The 21,412-nt window shown below is 39.3% G+C and overlaps 1 protein-coding gene across 4 annotated transcripts in view; it reads left to right on the forward strand.

Moving 5' to 3' along the window:
* TULP4 (TUB like protein 4) overlaps nt 1-21,412 on the forward strand; it is a 157,881-nt gene that overhangs the window by 105,416 nt on the left and 31,053 nt on the right. For all 4 annotated transcript variants that reach the window (XM_071806456.1, XM_065834469.2, XM_071806457.1 and 1 more), the window contains 3 exons: nt 14,168-14,348; nt 16,761-16,895; nt 20,772-20,938. In XM_071806456.1, the coding sequence (XP_071662557.1) occupies nt 14,168-14,348; nt 16,761-16,895; nt 20,772-20,938 (483 nt within the window). The remainder of the gene's footprint in view (nt 1-14,167; nt 14,349-16,760; nt 16,896-20,771; nt 20,939-21,412) is intronic.

The following is a 21,412-nucleotide window of genomic DNA, read 5'->3' on the forward strand; positions in this document are numbered from 1 at the left end:
TGGTGAGAAGGGTCACCTAGGATCATGTAGGGACAAAAAGTATATTTGAAATGAAAAGTAAATTTGAAATATCAGAGAATGCTGTACTCTGTCTTGTGACAGTTCAGTGGTGTTGTACCACAGTTGTCTACAAAGCGGGAATGTACATACCAAGTAGATTAAATTACTTCCCAAGTGCGAAGAACTTGAGTTTTGTCTAGCCAAAGGGTTTATTTATAATTATAGAAGCATGTCAATAAGTAATTGAGGATTTTTCCTGAGCTGACAAGTCATATAAAAGATCCTTCCAGTGCTTCATCTCCTTTCCTGTGTGCTTGCTCAGCTCCTGGTGACATTTTTCTATCAACTTCTGCTGCCCTTGGGGCATTCTTTCCTTCTCCCAGATTTTACCAATTAAAGAGGCTTATTGTCTCTGTTCACAGTGACAGAAAGGCACAGTGAGAACTGTAGAAGAGTCTGATTAACCTCTTGTTTATAGCAATATATTGTAACCCTGTGAATTTCACTGGGATTGTTTCTCTTTTTTACCTCCTTTTTCATGTTGCAAGCTTTTACTTGTGGAAGTTGAGGGACTGGCCAGGATTCTGTTTGGCCTGGGCATGTGTGAACTTGGCCAGTGCATTTTCTTTTGTTTGCCTTGAATATAGATACACAGGCAGTTAGCTAATCTGATTAGCATCCTGTGGGGTACAGCCTTAACTATTCTATGTGGTCTGATTGCAACACAACATGCATTAGTATTAACAATGTGTAAATGCAAGTCTGAGTTTCAGCCTGTTCTGCATCTACTTATATCAAATTCTGCTCTCTGTAGAGGAGAAAAGCAGCACAGCGTTAGGAACAGATACTGTGTGCACTGCAGGGTTTTACAAGACTTGAAGCAAACCTGTGAGGCCAGTAGCAGATGAAAGTGCCATGTCTCAAAAGTCAGGGTGCAGGAGGTCTGTATGTTGGGTTGTTTTTTGGGTTTGTTTGTTTGTTGTGGGGTTTTTTTGTTTGTGGTGGTGGTGGTGTTGTTTTGTCGTTTGCAGTAGCTGTGCAGGAAGGCAGTCTCTGCTCTGTTAGTCACTCCTGTACCCAGCACTTGACATCTGTACTCCCATGGCAACCACAGACGCTTCAGCATCTTTTCCTCTGACAGGCATGAGGCAGGGGCAGGCTCCAGCTCCTTCACCCTGCCTGCAGCACCCTGCCCACCTGCAGCCCTTCAGGGTGGAGCCTGGGATACAGAAAGGAGCTTCATGTGAAGGAGGGGATGCACGCAACTCTCTGGGTGCAGCAGTGTAGTCGGGTGGGATCTCCGTGCTAATACAGTACTTGGTGTCTCACGTGCCCCTGGCAGGCCCAGCGCTGTGCTGAGCCAAGGAACTGCCATGCCGTAGGAGCTACGGCAGGGTTCTCACCAGCAGGTAGGAGCTAATTGTTAATAACAAGAAGCGCTGTGGAATGGTTACTGGTGAGACCAGGTGTTTCATGAACTTGCCTCTCAGGCTCCTTGGTTTTGGTGTGGCGTTAGTCCCTGGTAGTAGTTTAGCTGATAAATCCATTACAGTACAGTCTGCTTTTGAATCGTCCTGTTTTCATCTGTGGGCTATGATTTGCAGTTGCTCCCATCTTTGCAGGGAAATTGTTGTTCTGAACAACTTAAAAGCTGAAAATAAGGATAGTAGCCTTACCTAACTTCCAGACCACGGGTTAAAAATAAGGAATTTAAAAGTGTTTGAAAATGTTGCATCCGTTTGGGCCATGATGTCATCTTCTCAACTATGTCTTCTTTTGTCTGCTGCTCTGGAATGAAGAGTTTGGGCTTCCTTTCACCCTACCTTTTTGGTTTTAATCAGGTGCTGTGGCGCACGTCTGATTCAGGCAGGCCTTGCTATTGCAAGAGTCAGACTGATCAAGTTTAATTATGCTCAGGCATCTAGCTCTGTGAAAAAAAAATCTTGAAGGCAGACTTCTAATGAGTTGACGGAATAATGAAAGGGAGCTACAAACAGGCAACTGTGGTAGAATAGGGAAGGCAAATATTTACCTTAATTATTATGATTGAAGGGAAGGAAGGACAAAATGGAAAAAATTACAGTCTGTAAAATTTGAAAGTGTAAGCCATGATTTTGGTCTTTATTAGAATACTTCTTGTCTCTATTAAGGATCTTTACAGGTTCATGTAAAGGAGCCTTTAAAATCACAGGGAATATCTACGTTTTTGTGTCCTAACATACAAAAATACATCCTTTCCCCCATCAATTCCAGATGCAGAGACTATCAAATGACCTTACATATATGTTTACAATAACCAGGACCACTCAGAATTGCATGGTAAGATACAGTCTTTGGGGAAGAACTGAAAGACTTATTTTCATTGGTAGATGAATTGCTCAAATTACTGGGGAAAATGGCTAGACGCTTTTTATAGCATTGAAAAAGTGTCATTAATTAGCTAGACAGTTTATTCAAGCCACAAGGACTCCAGACAATGGTTAAATCGCATATAAGGATTTTAACATTGCATGCTGCATAATTGAGCAGTACCAATAAAGTGCAAAAAGAGGACATGAGAAGGAGACTACAGTTGTCTTTCAGGATAAATCTGCTTGTTATATAAAACAAACAGATAAACAAAATGCGCCATGGCTTAATTGTCTTTAATATTTTGGACTATTTTTAGAAGTGTTTCAAACCTTTTTGGCAGATATGCTATTAAAATTAATGATTTCTGCTTGCTTGTGCTGAGAGTTCTGTATTTACTATCCTATTGCATCCTTTTATAGGCAAAATATGTGGGTTTTTTATATATACTTAAAATGTTTAAATGTTTTTTTGCAGAGACTTTGTATTCTGGTTTCATATATTTATAAGTGCTTGAAGACAGTAACGCTTTGCTTTTGTTCTTTGCTTGGTGACTTGATTTTTATGATGCCACATAATAGTTTCAGACAGATTTTGTGTGGAAAAAAGTAATGTCATTTTTAAGTGCTAGTTAGCCTTTCTTTCTCCCATCTCTTTTTATTATGTTGTTTTAAAGCTGCATTGTGCAGCTATTTCTGAAATAATAGATTTCATTTTTTTTCTCCCAGTGTCTATGCACAGTTTTATCAGCATTGTCTTTCCTTTTTTTTTTTAGAATTGTCTTTTCCTCTTTGCCTTTTTTGTCTCAAGTAGGTTTTCATGCATCATTCTGCTGAGAATATAGCTTCCAAAAAGAAGAAAGAAAAAGAGTTAAATAGCTTGGTGCATTGTGCCTTTTTTCGGCTGTGCTCTCCTTTTCTCCCTAGTATTGAGCAGCTCCACCACAGATTCGGAACGCAGCTGAAGACTTCACAGGCTTTGCCCTAAGTTTTGGGGAGGGTAGAGAACAAGGATATTCTCCCTAGAGCCTCTGAGGTTCATCTGCATCTTCAGGAGCCACAGCATTTCTCTGTGGGTTTATTCCAAGCAAGGTTTTTCCTGCCAGAAACCCTAGTCAATACTTCACAGTTATTGAGCGCATAATTGAAGGAGCAGAGCAACAAGGTGATGCTTCAATGTGCTTTTATCTTCCCACTCGCTTCGTCTGTGCCTTGCCTAATCTTTCCCTTGATGCTCTTCATCCAGCCTGTAGTGGCAAGACACTGAGAGAGATGATGAGATGGTGCCATTTGTTCTTGTCATGAGGGCTGTAACATGGGGGATGTTTATGTGCTGACAGCATTGTAGCTCATGTTTTCTCAGTAGCTCCTGCAATGTTTCATGTCAACAGTATTTCAGATGAGTCTTGCAAATAGTTTTTTCCCTTAATGACTCTGTCTGAGAGGAGGAATACAACTGGTTTAGTGTTTTGCTCATCCTTGTAGACAGGGTATTTGATGTTTGATACTGCAAAGAGTGAATGGCTGAATGGACATTTGTATCCTCTTGGATACACAGTGTGCTAGGACCTACAGATCACCTTCAACAGTGTATCTTGTAACTCTTTACCTTGATCTGACATGACCCTCAGACAGGACGCAATATTCTTATTTTAGTTAACCAGAGTCTGGGGTTTGTTAAGCTCTGTGCACTCTACCATGTCTTCCCCTCCCTCAGGAAAGGAAGGAGGTCAATAGCAGTGACAAACCCAAGATGGAGGGAGAGGTAGAGAGTCATTGTGCTATTCAGTGAATTTGTCCACTTAGCAGTGTTATACCCAGTACTGTTTTGCATTTTTGGAGAATCGGTGTTTGAGCCAGCAAAGTAAAGATGAGCAGAAACAGAAATATAGCCAGTCTTTGTGTGGGAAGTGTCAGGAAGCAAGAAGTCATTTGCTTCTCCTCTCACCTTGCTGACACTTGTACAGAAAGATTTGCTCATATAGCCCGAGGTCTTATGTTCCTTGGGACAAGGAGTACTTATTTAAAACTGTTTCTGAAAAGTGCAGTGTTAGGCTTCAGCTGTAGGGGCAAATAGTAAGAACGAGGATTTGCAGCCGTTTGCAAAGTAGCAGCACATACTTACAGTACTTTTTAACCAGTTCGGGGAAAAAAAGGGCACCTCCTGCAGGAAGCTGCTCTCTTCCTAAGGAGAAGTCACATGTAAGGTAGGAAAATTGCTTTAATTTCTTTATTCAGATTCTGAATTGGTCAGGAGAGGGCTGGTGAGTGGAACTGTAATTCTTACGGAGGAGGTACTCTCCAAACTGTGAGGGGTTTTTCAGAAACAGTCTGTGGTACTCCATTGCCAGAGCCATGTGGCTGAGAACACTTTGGCCCCAGGACCCCTTTGGTTCATCCAGAGCTTTGTGGTCTTTTCAGTTCAAAAGAAATGTAGCTGCCAGAGTTGTTAATTTAAATTTTATTATCACTGGGACTTGATCTGTCAATATTTTGGAAGTTACTAAGAAGACCAGGAGCCAAACAGTGTCTTAAACTTGGGTCAGATGTGTTCAAGCTTGTGAATAGTCTGAAATCTTGGTGCGGGAAAAGAGGATTAAAGTGCTTGAATGTGGAGGAGAAGATTTGTGGATTTCTCCACTAGGTCTTGTCTGGGAGAGCAAGGCCAAGTTTCGTAGTAAATTGGAGATGAAAGCTGATAATTTTGGCAAGTGATATCACATGGTCTTTCCATTGATTTGACAAAAAGAGATAGTATGCCAATGGCAAGTGGGAACCGTGTCTCTTTATTCTCCAAAACCTTTCCCATGAGTATTTCGTCCTGCATGGATTCAACTTGAGCTCTCTACTCTTTGTCCAGAAGCCAGTTTCTTGTCAGTGTTCAGATGTTGAGGGATTGTTGGTGACCGCATCAGCTGAAAACAGATTAATCCTGCCTTGCTTTCCTTTCTTTTAGAAGGATAGCCATTCTTCTTCAGTGGTAACAGTTTATTACTCAGCCTGTCTCTGTGTTCACTCAGTTATACTTAACCTCACCTATTCTACATATTTTCTGACCATGCTGAGTTATTCCTCTCTGCCAGCACCCAAGACCTAAAAGGAGGGTGCAGAAGTTGAGGGGCTGGCTTCCATTAGCATATAGCTTAACCCAGGGGCTTCTTGATTTTGTATTATGAAATTCGAAACAGCAAGAATCTTGCTTCTAAGCTGTTTCATAATGCATTTTCACTGGTTGTTGTGAAGCAATACCATTTTCAATTAGATTAATAAAAAATAAAAATAAAATAAATTTTATAAAAACAAAACAAAACAAACAAACAAGCAAAAAACCACCCCAAAAAACAAACCAACTGAACAAAAAAAAACAAACAACAGAAGCTCTCAGACTTCTAAAGCTCTGAAGGAAATTTTAGCCTCAACAGTCAACATATCTTTCAGGAAATAACTAAAACCTGGCTTGGCAACAATGCAGGAGGCTGCCAAATGTATCTGTTGACTTCTCTGATTGATTGAATGGTTGTTGGTAAAACTAATTGTGTTTTTTTATCTAATGGTACCGAATAGTTGGTTTTGTTGCTATATATAATTGGATATATGTGAAGAATATGTGTTTTCATAGGCATGTGTGTACTTTCCTGGCAGAGTTTAGTGAGAAAACAGAAAACGATGCTGCTTGAAGAGTGTTCCAGAGGACTTCTGCTGTGGGAGCTCAGTGATCCAGGCTCAGAGTTCTGTCTGTGTTAAAACTTACAGATGTTCTGTAGAAGGTGTTCCAGCTACTGGCTTTTTGTTCATTTTGCGTACTACTTTGAATGGGGTTTGAAACCTGACACAAGTTTAAAAAAAACCCACAACTATTTTTTAATCTACGATAAACTGAAGTATGTTGTTAATTCAGTAAACATCTAGAATGGCAACTCTTTTCACTTAACAATCTAATTGTTATGGAATGCTATCTTGAAAAATATCTCAGGACTCAAGAAAGAATATAGAAATGTGTGTGCCTGGAAATAGCAAGTCAGAATTAGTCCAGGTATCATTACAGGGGCATATAATGATCTGTGATTTGCCAGAATGCTTTTGAATAACATTATCTTCAGCTAGACAGTTGCTTCTGTCCCCACATGTCCGGAGTACCTGTATAGCCTGGGATCCTGGGTTTGAGACTATGTACATTTTTGACTCCTGAAACCATGTGCAAAGCCTGTATCTCACAGTCATTCATCTGTGTTATACTGTTTTTAGAGAGAAATAAAGCCAGTGCAGTTTGAATCTCTAGGTTTTAGTATTTCAATATATATTAAATGGATCTCCAGTGTATTTACTTTGTCTTCTCATTTGAGGGCTTTGTAACAGATATCTAGACCCTATGGACTTCATAAGAGAGAGAAGGAGCAAGCCTGAAAGTAGGTAACTAATCCAGTGCAGCTTTTGGAAACATTCATGATCTTGAATGAGAATTTCACTGCTATATATATATATACAGTTAGCTAGATGATCTGTGTGTCGTCAATGTGTGGGGCTGGTAACTCCTCATGTCCAAAAACTCTTATCTGTTTTTCCAGGCATAAAGGCAGTCAGTGAAAACCTAGTGATTTCCCCCCAAGCTTGTTTGTGAATTGTGGTGATATCTCTTTTTGTGTCAGTTCAAGAAATAATTTTACAGTGGTTGAATTTTTAATGGAAATAAAAAGTATTCAGCGGTAGAGCAGCCGTCTCCCTCTCTTGTTCTCTCCGCATTTTGAGGTAAAAAGAAGGAAAGCCAGAATTACCACACTGAGAAAAAGCAAACTTTCACTTTTTAATGTATCCTAAGAGGCAGCTGCTGCACTGTCTTCTGCCTTGTGATGGAGAAACAGTAAATAGGAAGAGCACAAGGAATACAAAATGCTAATACCACAACTAAATGGACTGCAAAAGGTTGTAATTTGGCCTTTGCAAGACCAGCATTTTTTTGTTAGGCTAATGGATAAAAATGTTTAAAGGCAATAATTTTCCAAGTATTTCCTATGTTCCTAAGCCTACCTGCATAAACAGACGTTTGATCTGTCATTTTGTATACGGGGTGTTTCAAAAAGATGGACCCAATTTGAAATCACTATATCTCTGAAATTTGGTTCATCTTTTTGAAATGTCCTGTATTAATCCGTTTACAGTTCAGTTAGTTTTGGATCAGCAAAATAGATTTATCTCTATTAGTATGGTGCCTTCATGGTAGCGACCATGAAGGCTGTTCCTATCATGAATACTAATGTTTGTCCAGAAACCTCAATCAGAAATCAGAACTGATTCAGCTTCCTTAAACTGCTCACCATTTTCTGACAGTGCAGATGTCAGTGTTTATCAGTGTTTTTGTAGAACGTAATTTCTGAAGTACAGTGCTGACATTTTCCTTTGGGGCAGTATGAGGAGAGAAGACTGAAGGAAAAAACAACTTTGAAAAGGGGAATGTCGGGGAAACAACATTGGATGAGACAGCTGCAAATGCAGAGGTACACAGGATGAGCTGTTAGTGGTGTCATTCGTACAGGAAGATGTGTGCCCCAAATAGAAAAGGAACCAGAAATGCAAACAGTAAAAGAAAATGCTGAAAGGGCAAGGTTTGCAAAGTAGGTAGGTGGAAGAGGAATTCTCCAGACTTTGGAAACACAGCCCTGGAGAACGTTAAAATACAAAAGCATAAGTTTTTGTGAGGTCATTGGTGGTTTACTTGGTCACAAGATGCTGGTGAGATTTCTGCCCTGGGCTACTGCTTCACTGTTGAGAGACTCCTCACTGGGCCTGAGGGGTCCTGGAACACGTTACTTTGAAATGCAGCAAGTCCCTCTGTCTGACTGGTACATCCAAAGATTCTTCACTATGAACTAACTTAGCTGCTAGCAGAAATAATCACAACTCTGTTATAAGTCTTGAGGGGCAGCACTATTTTCCTGCAATACATTTAGAAAAGGTTTTAAGAACATCCAAGAAATGTGCAAGTAATGTTTACATCTGCACCTTGCGACTGGGTAAAGAAAAAATTAAACACAGAATCACAAAACGCTTGTAAACTGATCTGAAAGGACCCAGGTAGGGTGTTTCTTCCAGAGGGAATGTCTCTTGGAAGTTTATGCATGTGTCATTAAAATTATGACTAGAAAAAAAAATAGCTGAAATTGTGTATTTCGTTCTGAAAAAGTCAACAATTCCAATGCAAACAGGCCCCCTTTATTTCCTGACAGAAATACGTGCATGTGTGCTTTGACATAGCGGGGATATATCCTTTGCATGAATTATTTGGCAGGTGTTGAAACCCCAGCAAATTACACCACCACATATTTTGCTTATTGTGTTTGGATGACTTAGCAGTAGGAAGAGAAGAACTGGCCAGGAATTAGTCTGCAAAGAGGAAGACTAAGTAGTCAGTTTGCATTATCAAAATGGGAACAGCAGATTTGCCTTAATGTCATGCTATGTATTTTTTATTTAAAATACTTACTGTTTTTTTACAATATTAACTCTTGTGAGACAGCAAGATTTACAGATTACATACAGTTATTTGCATTACTTAGGGCTGTAGAAGGCTTGAAAATTTCAAGTCCAATAGAGTTCAGTTTGCTGGACTGCTCCAGTAAGCAACTTCTAGGACACATATAACCCTTTGCCTTTTTCTAATGTCATCAGTCACTTCCTGGAAGAACTTAGTGTGGTCACTTTGTCTTTCCACCTTCCACCTATCCTATGGGAGAAGGAAGAGATATAACTCAAGAAATTGCTGAGTGGAGTTACCATAAAGCTGGCAACTTAGCCACAGCTGAGGGAAGATTAGACCACCTGAGTTTTCATGACAGATGACATACATTTTCAGAACATTTCAGTGTATTAAGGAATTTAAATGCAAGCTGCTAATGCACCTTACATAGTCCAACAAAGCAAGTTCTGCCTTTCTGTGAAAATTTCGGTTTTAAAATAATCAAATTATGCTAAGATGGAGTTTACTAGATCCATTTTCAATGCTGTTTTAATTAGCTGAGTCTGTGAGTTGTTTCGCTTCCCTTGGTTGTCAGATGTACATTCTTTGTAAAAAGTCAAAAAGGTTCTTTTAAAAATCCTGGGCCAACATGGGTAAAGCAGATGTTTCTTTTCCAGCCTCCTAGCATCACAATACTGGAATCTCTGACTTTAAAAGTGCTATCCTGAAGTAACCTCCAATGCCTTTATAGTTCTTCCAGTAGCTATAGCAAGTCCAGCTTCCAAGACTTCAACTTGAGCTTCAATCAAAGGCTTGGCCGTTGCACTGAAACAGAATGGCAGCCCCCGCTCCAAAAATGTCTTGATCAGACTTCCTAGGAGTTTTGTTTAACTAGCAACATTAGAAACCTTCGGTGTTAGGACTAAATGTCAGGAATGGAACATCTTATTTCATCGATATCTTTCTGCAACAGTATTGACTATTCAATTTGTACAACAGAAACCTGAGACTGGAAATAATTCTCTCTTTTGCCTCTAATATATACATCAAGTCATCGAATATATTATTGCTGGGATTGGATTGTCCTCAGTTAGTATAGAAGTCAAAATGACTGTACCTCTGGAAAGCTGCTTTGAGAATGACAGGCTAGGATGTAGGAGTGGACAGTGGGTAGGTTCCCTGTGGATATAAGGCAGCATAGCTTCATTGACCTGGTGAAACTGTTACCATTTATAGACTTTTCTCAGCTACTGCGTATAATCAGAAATGCTGACATTGCGGTATTTCTCCCTTTCCTACTGGCCTGGTGTTTTCAAATTGACATAAAGCTTGAGCATTCTTACTGTTGATTAGTTCAACTTGCATACATTAAACCAAATTAAATAGCTACAAAATATATTTTGTGCAAAAATAACATCACTGTTAGTAAATTACAGTCCTCTTATGAAGTAGTGGGCCTCCTGAGCTGGATCTTCAGTGCACCAGCTCTGTGGTTGCTCTGTTGTAGGTCTGTTGATCTCGGAGCTGCCAGCCCATTTTCTGCTAATGCTGTACCTGGTCCAGACTCATTACAGCATCACAACGGATCTTACGGGAATAGTGACAGTTCAGCACAACAGATCCACATATGGCAAAATCACCGAACAGGTCCAAGTTGTTCCTCTTGGACTGAGTTTTTTAGCTTCTTGCCCGTTCTAGTATTCATCTCTTTGTGAAAAAATAACTTCAGAGCAAAATACTCCATCTTTAGATTACCGCCTGTCTTTTAGGAGTTGGTACATTTCAGACTGAAAACTGAAGACTATCTGAAATCTTTGGTGTTTAAAGGGGTTGCAATCTTGAACAATAATTTCATGGATATTAGTTTAGAAGCTGATGAAAAACCTTTTAATTTACCAAAACTAGCTTGTGAAACTCATCACAAGTTACCACAGAGGCTAAGAAGTCAGCAGATGTCAGAGGAGGGTGTTTTTCAGGTATTCAGATTTGTAAAGTTAAGTAGGAATCACCCCAAGCTTGGGTTTCGTGGAGAACTCAAATCTCGTGTTTCAGGACTGAACTCAGCTTTCAGTTCTTGGTATGCTTAGAAAACTGTGTGTGAATTATCCCAGTGCTGTTTATCAGAGTTTTCCCTTCAAAGCAGATAGCATCAGGGCACTGTTGGAGACTGCTCTGCATTTGTATGACCTTTAATCAGGTACAGCTTCACGGTAGTGCAGGATACATTATCTTTGATACGTTTTGTAAAGAAATAATGTATTTATGTTGTGTAACTGACTCACACTTTCAATGTACTGGCTGATTTTAGGTATTTTATTATCAGAACATGCATAATTCTACAAATGCAATTCTACAAGTGGTAATGCATGTAAAACCAGTTGAAATAATGAACAGTATGAAAGGAGAGGAGATGAGACAAAAGAAGAGTAGAACTAGGGGCCAAAGAAGCACTTCAAAATAAGTACCTGGTGGGGTTTTTAATTACTATGTTATCATTTAACTTCTGTATTCAAGGGTTAACAAACCAAAATAACTTGTTCATTACCCTTTTTCCAACATCCCTGCAGACCTCCTAGATCTGAAAATACCTGAAAAATATGAATTGAGACAGCTAAAATACAGCCTTTTAGTTTCTTCTGGCGTACCCTGTGGCTCAACCTTTTTTCTGAAGGTCAAAAGAGTTCTATTCATCTGACATAAGTGGCTTGAGTGTGGCATTTATAACTTGAGTAATGTTATGGATGATAACACCATTAGACATTTTTACAGCTTCAGCAGGAACTCAGCCAGCAGGACTATCAGCCTGATAAATGCTTTCATCTTAAAGCTTGTATTGCTACAATAACCCCCAAACTTAAAACTGCTCCTTGAAACCTATCGCCTGGCTAAAGAGATGAAGAGTGCCCTTTGATATTTCTGGGTTGCTAAAGAGCTCTCTCAGGTTCCAGTGCAAGAATTAAGATGCCCACATGCAGCTGTTCTGGTCTGAATTGGAAATTACTGTAGGACTTTGCAATTTTAAATTAGTTGGGGGCATTGCTACTCAAAAGAGTTAGTTTTAGGTTGAGATGAGACTGAGCTGTGGGTGATGAGTCCCATAAAGTGTTTCTACAGGATTTTAAGAGGCAGAACTCTTATACTGCTATTTTCAGAAACAATAGTTTCGCCTCCACTGTCTAGATACTTTGCAGTTATAAAATTCCTGAAAGACTGGTAAAAAACTAATCTACAGAGTAGGCTGACAGTGGCGTGAGAAGTTAGCAATGACAACCAGTAGGATTTTGGCTTTGTAGAACAGGTTTGTTTTGTAGAGATCTGACAGTGGTTATGTTCTGAACGCAGATAGTGAAAGTGGCCATGCACTGATTGTACATGTAAAACCAGTTCAAATCATGAACAGTGTGAAAGGAGATGGGATCATACAAGTGGAAGAAGAGCAGAATAAAGGGCCACAAGGGACTATGAGATGAACAAAGGTTAGGTCTGCTCTTTTAAATCTAAGAATAGTGATCTGAGGCTTGTAGCAAACTTTAGCCACGGTTTTAACCCAGCAGGTACAAAAATATTTGTAATATGTAATGACAACAGTTTAGGGAGCCAGATACTGTTTTTTTCATTGCTTCTGATAATGTGAAACAATTCCATGGATTTCCTTAAGATTTTGATGACTCCAGAGAAACTGGAGTTTCTCTGTTAAACTATTGTTCTAGCCTTCTGTGTTTCCCCATCATCACCTTGATCACAGAAAAAAATTTAGTCCTTATTTTTGACCAAGACTTTTTAAGCCACACTTTCTTTCTGAAACTGTCAAAACTGCAACCATGACAATTGCTTCCTAGGTGAGTGTTGTTGTCTAAGTCTGATATAGTGCACAGTTTGAATGCTGCAAGTCTGGCACAACATCTCAGAAGGAAGACAGAAATGAAGGCCTCTCACAGCAGAGGTCAACAAGGGCTTTGAACAACAGCTGTACAGGGAGATCCTAAGTAGACTACAACTAATCAGCTTGGAAAAGAGATGCTAAAGGGATTAGGTAATAGAGATCTATAAAATTGTGACCAATGTTAAGAATGTAAATAGAGAACAATTATTCTGTATTTATTTCCAGTGTTAAGAGGTAAAGGTTACCAAGTAAAATTATCAATTGTCAAAGAAAAGGCAGTATTTTTTGCTGGAAGCTACATGAGTATGCAGAGGAGATGCCTGTTTAGTGCATCCTGATCTCTTACTCTTCCCCAAATACTTGACCACTGTTAGAGATAAGGTATAAGACTAGATTAATTTTTGATCTGAGCATATATTTATTAGAATCTTAAGTTTAAATACATCAATAGTAGGTGGTAGACTGAAGGGCAAGTATAAGATTTGACCTTCATTTTAGCTTCAGCTTTAATGCTGGCGAGTTTTCAAGTTTATGAGTGCCTTTAAACTTGCTTTAAAACATTATTTGCCTCATATGGAATTACATGATAGAAGCAGCAGCCTTGGCTAATACATTTATTGTTTTATGGATTTATTAATCCTTATTCCCTGATGTTTTTATAAAATTAATCACATATGCAGGATCCTAACTTGCTTAAAGCTTCAAGACAAAAAATGCTTATAAAAAAAAGAAAGAGTAGGTTCCAGTCAGTCTGACTTCAATCAGCGTGCATTGGCTATGGAGTAGTTTAGGGGCAAGAAAAAATAATTGTGTTATCCATTTTGTGTTTGAAATGGTGGGTAGAAGCTCTTCGTCTCTTCCTGAATGTGTAACATACTGCCTTCCTCTTGGGCTATAATAATGTACTCCCAGTTGACCGATCATGTTGCTCTTTGCCTCTGATTTTGGGAGATGTTCTCCCACCTTCTCTCAAATCATCAACTGAATAACCTGTCCTTTTCTATTCAACTTTCTATTTCTCACAAGCTGTTTGAAATTGCTAAGACCTCATTTTTATCAGCTGTACCTTTTGATATTGGTATGACTGATACATACCTTGGTTTCTGCCACCAATTTTAGAAGTTTCTGGATAATCCAAGAGTACTGCAGAATCTGTGGTAGCCCTTGTGGCAGCTCACTTGGGTGATAGTAATGGCCAAGTTAAAATAAAGTGTAATGGCTTATACTAAATGGAACAAAACGCACCACACTGTGAAACGTGACTTACTCACAGATTACAGGAACTTACCTTGTAGACCCTGGTGCTTTGACTTCATTCTTCATATACATCTGTGATTATGCTATGCTGTTGTGGCACTGTTTCACATCCTTGACTGCTTTGCTTTCAATTAATTTCCAGTGTAGCTAGGTTAGTTACAAGATGCATTTGAAGGAGAGTACAGTGGCTGAGGCTGGTGAGACTGAGGGCTGTTCTGTTATTTTCAGGTACTGTTTGGCACTGCTGATGGACAGGTTATCGTCATGGACTGCCATGGCCGAATGCTGGCCCACGTGCTCCTTCATGAGTCAGATGGGATCCTCAGCATGTCCTGGAACTACCCCAGCTTCCTGGTGGAGGACAGCAGCGAGAGTGACACGGACTCTGACGACTATTCCCCACCACAAGGTAGTAGTGTATGCATGTCCTTCCATCACAGGTTTGCAGGCGCTCATGAAGATATCTCAAACACCAGGGAGCGGTCATGCTGTACTGAAGCAGCAGGATGTCCATGTTTTCAAGCTGATAGAAGCTGGAAGATGGTGAGTTCCTGTGCAGATAGTGTGGGGGTTGCAGCAAAGGGCTGCTATGGGGGAGTGGATTCACTCCCAGCTCTACCACCAGGCCAGCCTGGCTGTGTGGCTTGCTACAGGCCACACCTCGTATGTGCTGCTTTCCCTCTTTTTGCACAAATGAGATAACAACACAAAGCACAAAGTTTTTAGTGAGGGTGAAAAACACTGGATAGGGGCATATCAGGTTTCACTGATAAGCAGATGTGACATATTGCAGTGGTCCATATGTGTGGAGGCAGCCAGAGGGCAGCTACTGAAGTTAATGCATTATTACATAGATTCATGTGAAAAGACATCAGTACTAGATATAGCAGAAAGTACTACATCTTTAGTTTTAAAGAAATGCTATGAAGCAGAGATAATGCCTATCATCATAGTCCCATTCCTTGATAGTCCTGGCATAAAGAGCTCAATAAGTTCCATAGAAGGACTGGAAATGAAAATATTTCTTGCAATTACACAGAGTAGAAGAAGGGTGACTGGAGCTGTCTGGAGTTAATAATTCCCATGTTTCAGGGCACATTGCCAGTTTGAGGGTCAGGAAGAAATCCTTCTCTCCCCTTAACTATAAATATAACTCGATGGGTGAAATGTTTTTGTTTTAATCTCTTTGGAAATCAATAACAAAGACCTAGGGGGGCCTAAATTAAGGACTAATATAACAGTGACTGTACAATGACAAATTTAAATACATAATAGCTAGAAATATTATGAATCTGCATCTCAGATCTGAACCATGGAACTGAGGTCTCTTGCAGTTTTAGCTCTAGTTTGGACTCAGTCAAAAAATCTGCTTTTTTCGAAATCGTATGTGTCAATATAATAAGCATATGTATTTAAAAAACAATGATAGAAGATAATATGTTCATCTGTTAAAATGTTAGCATCTTTTTAAAGTGAGTTTTGTTTTGGCTTTCATGCCTCTCTTTTGGTACTGGGTGAGATTTCTTGCCTTAGAATATTTTCAAATTTCCTAGCAAGTTTCTAAAGCAAGACAGGAACAACATTAAATAGTTTTTTTCATTGCTTTTTAAAAATATTGAGATTCCGGTTGGAGGATGGTGAAGCTGCAAAGTACACAGATAAGAACTTAAATGATCCAAATGTTCTGGCTTTTTCTGAGTCAGTCAGAGAGGTGGGTGGACTCATTACAAGCCTACAAGTCTAATTTAATGATTACCCAAACATGATATGTTTTCTTTAGAGCAGATGCAGCATAAACCTCTCAAAGGTGACAAACCTTTGACTCACACAGATGTGTGGGAAGTCTTGGAAGTTTGATGGGTTTTTCTTATCAAATTATATACACACGGAGATGGTAATTACTAGACTTCTTTCTCCAAAGAGCTTTTTGATCAGCTTTTTTACAAGTTCAGGAAGCAATACCACTCTGAACTGGCTGTGCTGTTTGTGTTGACTGAAAAGTTGCTGGCTGGACCTTGAGAGGCGCTTTATCAGGGGCCAGCGGCATCTCCTGTCAGAACTTGTAAACAAGAAGAGTTAAACAGCAAGTGCTACAGATAGTGATATTGGTCATTAAGTAATGGAACAAGGGAATTTCAGTGAATACTGAAAAACAAGCCCAGAGGGGCAGAGATTTTGTAGAAATGGTTTTAGAGCTGTGTTTCCATTTGGGCTCATCTGTACCTTTGAGTGCACCAGTGCACTCCTGGTATGCAGAATGGCAGGTAACTTTTCATGCTGCTGCCTAGCTCTTAACATTTAGAATACAGTAATTTGTGAAAGGTCAGTGTGTTCCCTCGAAGTTCTTACAGTGTCTCTGTGTGTCTTCAGGAGGAGTCCATAGCATTTACCCAAGCAGAAAGTGTATCTAACAAATAGCTTTTAATGTAATTATATTGTTTATTACACTGGTTTTCAACTTGAGTCCCAAGGAAGCCTTCCAAAACATTGGTTTTCAATTTGTGGAGGCTTTGGAGAGTTGACAATGGAGTAAGATTGAAAACCACCACTATATAACATAATAGTATATGCATAAATCACTCTGGATATACCACAGTAAAAAAATCACAAAGTAAAAACATTGGGGTTTCACAGAAGCAGACAAACCAACTACCTAAACCTGCCTTGCTTTTGTCCATAAACATTGCAGAAATAAATAGGTAGGGTTTGAGGCTTGGAACCACTCGTAATGTCAGTAGGCTGCAGTACAGTGTATTTCAGCGTGGGTGTAATTACTTGTGGTTGTTTGCCTTTTGCTCACTGCGGAGCCTTGTTTTTGCAGATGGACCAGCTGCATATCCAGTCCCAGTGCAGAACACCAAGCCACTACTTACTGTCAGCTTCACGTCGGGAGACATCAGTTTAATGAACAATTATGATGACTTATCTCCTACTGTCATCCGCTCAGGGTTGAAAGGTACAAAAATAAGCCATTTCAGCCCCTTCCTATGCTCTGTTTTTCTTGTATTTTTGATGATGTGTATATGGGTTATGTTTTTGTGGTTGTCTCTCCTAACCCAGAATAATTCGACCACTGTTATTGCCATTTCCGGTGGTGACACCTGCTGGTGTGTGTTTGAAAAAATGTTTAAATTTTTAAGATCGTGTTTTTCTGGCAATTTTGTAGAACAAATTGATCTGGATGCTGGTTTTCAGCTGAATGTGCTAATATGTTTATGGTTTTTGTGAATACCCCTGCTATGTAACACTTCCTTTCCATTTTTAATTCACAAGTTCTCCTCCCATGGTTTTGGTAACCAGGTGTGAATCACAATGCTGCTTTGACTCCCACAAATCTGGGAAACTTGCTAGAATTATTAATTATCAAGAGGCAAGTTATTGTGAGAGAAGGAAAATTCCACTGATTAATTACTACACATCTTGCTAAGTGATGTGGCTGAATGTTTGTAAGATCAGTATTCCATATAGAATCTTTAATTCACATTGAATTTTTTACTCTTCTTACCTATGAAAAACATCCCTTACTTTGCCAGTACTCTCGGTACAATTTACAGTGCTTTGCCTGGAGAGAAGTTTTAGTTCACTACATCACATAAGCATATACATAAAAATAAGTTCCGTTGATTCATTTTCATCTCCACAGGTAAGTTAGTCATATATTGGATGGAAAAAAAAAAAACCAAGATGCTATTGGAGCAGACTCTTAGCTGTTCTGTAACAGTGGGATATTTTTGGTGAAAAGTTGCCCTAACACCAGCACAATAGTTTTTGGATGATCCACTATGTAGGATAGTCTGGGGAGGTAAAAAAATCACCATTGAGGTTTCTTTTCCACTCCTGCTTCCATGTATGCCAACACAAGAAGTGCATGGCTGGCAAAAGGCAGCATCATGAGGCAGCTCTATGATCCAGAAAACTTCTTCAGCCAAAAGGATCCCTGAAATCTGGGAAACTGCCGCCAGTTTGGAGAAGCGCTTGTGATATCCACCAAAGGGACTGTCCAGCATCTCTGCAGAATTATAGTAAATAGAATGGGCAGTAGTCTTGAGTTGTCATCTAGTCCAGTTTTCAGCTGGAAACAGTAGGAGAAACAAACCCTGTCTGATTCTCTGTTTAGACTTGCAGGGCTCTATCTTGCTGAGGTTGTCTGTCCTGGTTCTCTTTCTCTTTCCATGTTGTCTTTTGCTAATGAAGAAAAGATCTCTTAATTACATCACCTTCATCTAGCAAAATATTAATGTGCAAGCTGGAGTAGAAATATTTTTATGAATTGTAAACCGGAATACATAGTTTTCATCAGTAGATGAAAACTACGCAACATACTGCTGGATTGGAAGTGTGTGCGAGACGGAGAATTGTGCTTGGGATATCACTGTCTGTTGTTTTGAAGCACTGTACAGTGAAAAGTATTTACCTATCATTTTATATAGAGGTACACATTTTCTATATCTTCTTACAAAAATTTTTTTGAAGTGACTGTAATTTCACTGTCTTTTGTAACATGCAAGAATGTGCAAAACCACCACCTCTCCAGCTACTTTGTATTCTGAGAATGGATTGTTTTCAATATTGTTTGCAAGTCTCAATTCATGTGGTTTTGTTTGGAATCTCAAAGTATTGCTTTGTCGTCTCTGCAGCAAATGTCCTTGTCTTTATGGTTGCTGTAGTCTATTCCATGTGTTTTTAAAGCAGACAGCTATAAAATTATTTCAAGCAATTACAGTATATTTTTGTCATTCTACTAGCTTTGAATAGCTGTCATTTTACTGGGAATATTTATATTAAATTGACATAGAAAAACTTTTGCCGTTGGATGAGAATTTCGTTATCCAAATACAAGTTCTCTTTATCCAGCTTTAATGCTCCTGGAAGTTTTGTCAGTTCTAGTGGAGGTCCTGAACTGTTCAGTTGTATCCTTTCTTTTTTAAGCTTTTTAACTCAGTGATTTTCAGTGCACTGCTACCTGAAGGACTGCTGAACTACATCTACTAGCTGTACTAGTTAGCTGCAACAACTACCTGCAGACCTATTGCATATTCAGAGTGCTGTCTGTTCGAAGTTCACTGGTACACATGCCTGTAATGGCTGGCAAGTAGTTTTGTGGGGTGACTGTGGTCCACTGATTCACTTGCAGACCGTTAACCTGGATGAAACCTCCATCTGGTTTTCAGTCTCTGTGCTTGTGCTGAGACCTAGTTATCAGTTGAGCTATTTCACATCAAGGTTTGATAGTCATTGGAGATGCCGTTAGCATAGAGCCATACTGTCTCAGGGGGATGCTGCAGCCCACATCCAGCCCTTCACTGCCTTCGCAACACCTAAATCTACGAGATTTGAGAGAGAGAGAAAAAACTGCTGGATGCAGTAATTGTTCCCGTTCCTCTTGATATGGGGATTGACTGAAAGTTTTACCCGAAGACATGTATCCAAAGGAGATTGTTAATTGTGTAGTTAAGCCAGTTACCATAAGTGGAGTTGATCAGCATGCCTCATTGCTTTCTAACCTGCCTGTTGTTATACTCTCTGAGAAAGATGAATGAAATTCCACTGTAGATTATTTAGAGGCCTGAGGACTAAGAGGAAAAAAAGGAGGCATACAGTGCCTAGCTGTGAAAAAATTATCTTGAGGAACATGCACCTTGCCTCTGATAGGTACAGAAGCACAATTCCCGTGAGAAATATCAGAAGGTTGAAATAATACAAAACCATTTTAAATTTCACATAAAAGTCCCTGAAAATGACAAGTTGACAGCTTGAAACAATTTTGAGATCCTTCTTGGCAACTCTCATTTCTCTCCTGCTTCTTCATTTGAAGACAGCTTCTCGCCCACAAATGTCTTCAAAAGGTTCTTGGCAGATTGAGCATCCTAGAGCACAAAAGTTTTGTCTTTACCTCCACTTGTCTCAGCACAAAATAGCTGCCTTTCACCTCTGATTTTAGAGTAAGAAGATTTAAAGGGTAGCTCGGTATTCCTTGCACATGCAAATCTGCCTCTGAAGCACAAGCAGAAACACAAGATACTGTTTTAGTGTTCTTGTTGCAGTGTGACAAGGAACTAGAGGATAGAAGGGTTTGAAATTAGCATCCTCAAATTTCGCTGTGGGCGTTCCTCATCATGAGGTGCCTGTAGGAGAAGTAACTGATATGTGTATTCATATCCATGTATATGAGAGAGTAAGCAATCCCTGTGTGCTTCTGGCAAACTCCTGCTAGACAGTTGAGTAGATTTTCACAAGTCAGGTGCCAAAAGAAAACCTATGACATGGAGGCCATATGTATTTATGGACAAAAATCTGAAAGTCTTTCTTGTTTGATGTTATACTAAACCATAACTTTAGTTTGAGTCATACTTAAAGTTATATTCACAGCCAGTGAGAACATGAGGCATTGCTAAATATGCTGCTTTTTTTGCACGGTAGGGTTTTCCAGACAAATATTCTTTGCTGCTCTCTTAGTGAGATTATTTATCTGCCTATTAACTTTATTCCACTTCTTTACCCCAGAGATCTGTGTAAGATCTTCCACATCAATTTTAATATCCCTAATAAATTCTTGTCCTTAGGTACTTAGGAGCAACCACCAATTACATTCTAGACTCACCACAGAGAAAGATTTTTACACATTTTTTTGCAATTTACAAAATAAAAGTCATGCTTGAAAGTGCATATGCAGCACATTTTTTACTATCTTAATAAAAGGATTTAGGTTTCTAAGTATTTAAGTAACTTCTGAGAGCCTGATTTAGCTGTTCAAGTCACTTTGCAGCATCTGGGAATGTTGTTCTTACTGATTCTAATCAGTGATTATTGCAAACTGTCTTTGTGATTTCAGATGTGGTGGTACAGTGGTGCACACAGGGAGACCTACTTGCAGTAGCAGGCATGGAGAAGCAAAGCCAACTGCTTGACCTCAGCAATGGTTCCCTGTTAAAAAGCGCACTTATCAAGTTCTACAATGTGCGCGGGGAACATATCTACACTCTGGAGACACCTGTGCAGGTAGGAGGTATTTTTAAAGTCAGTTCTCAGTGCTTTGCTGACATGCTTTTCCCACATCAGCTTGTTGGTGTAGACCTGCAATGTGAAAAGGGTTGCAAAACGTCCTTAACACTTTCTAAAATATTATATAGATAAAAATACTGTTTGCATTAAGGTAGACATCCAAGAGCGCATCCGATTCTATGGCCTGTTGTGCTAGGTATTGGGCGAATATAGAAGGAGAAACAATCTGTTTCCCAAAACCACTGGGCCAGGAATGAACAAGATAGAAAAAGGAAATTCTGTTGTTTCATGGATAAGTGACTGATGAGAAAATACTAGGTAACTTGCTTGATGTTGTAGCAGAGCCAACTGTTGGACAAAAATATTCAAAGTCCAGTATCATAACTACAGGATTATTCTCTCTTTGTTATTGCTGTAATTTTCTAACGTACAATCAGTTAAACTGAATGCAATATTTTACTTTTTATAGCA

This window comes from Patagioenas fasciata, chromosome 3 (genome assembly GCF_037038585.1).
Source record: "Patagioenas fasciata isolate bPatFas1 chromosome 3, bPatFas1.hap1, whole genome shotgun sequence".
In the NCBI taxonomy this organism is placed as follows: domain Eukaryota; kingdom Metazoa; phylum Chordata; class Aves; order Columbiformes; family Columbidae; genus Patagioenas; species Patagioenas fasciata.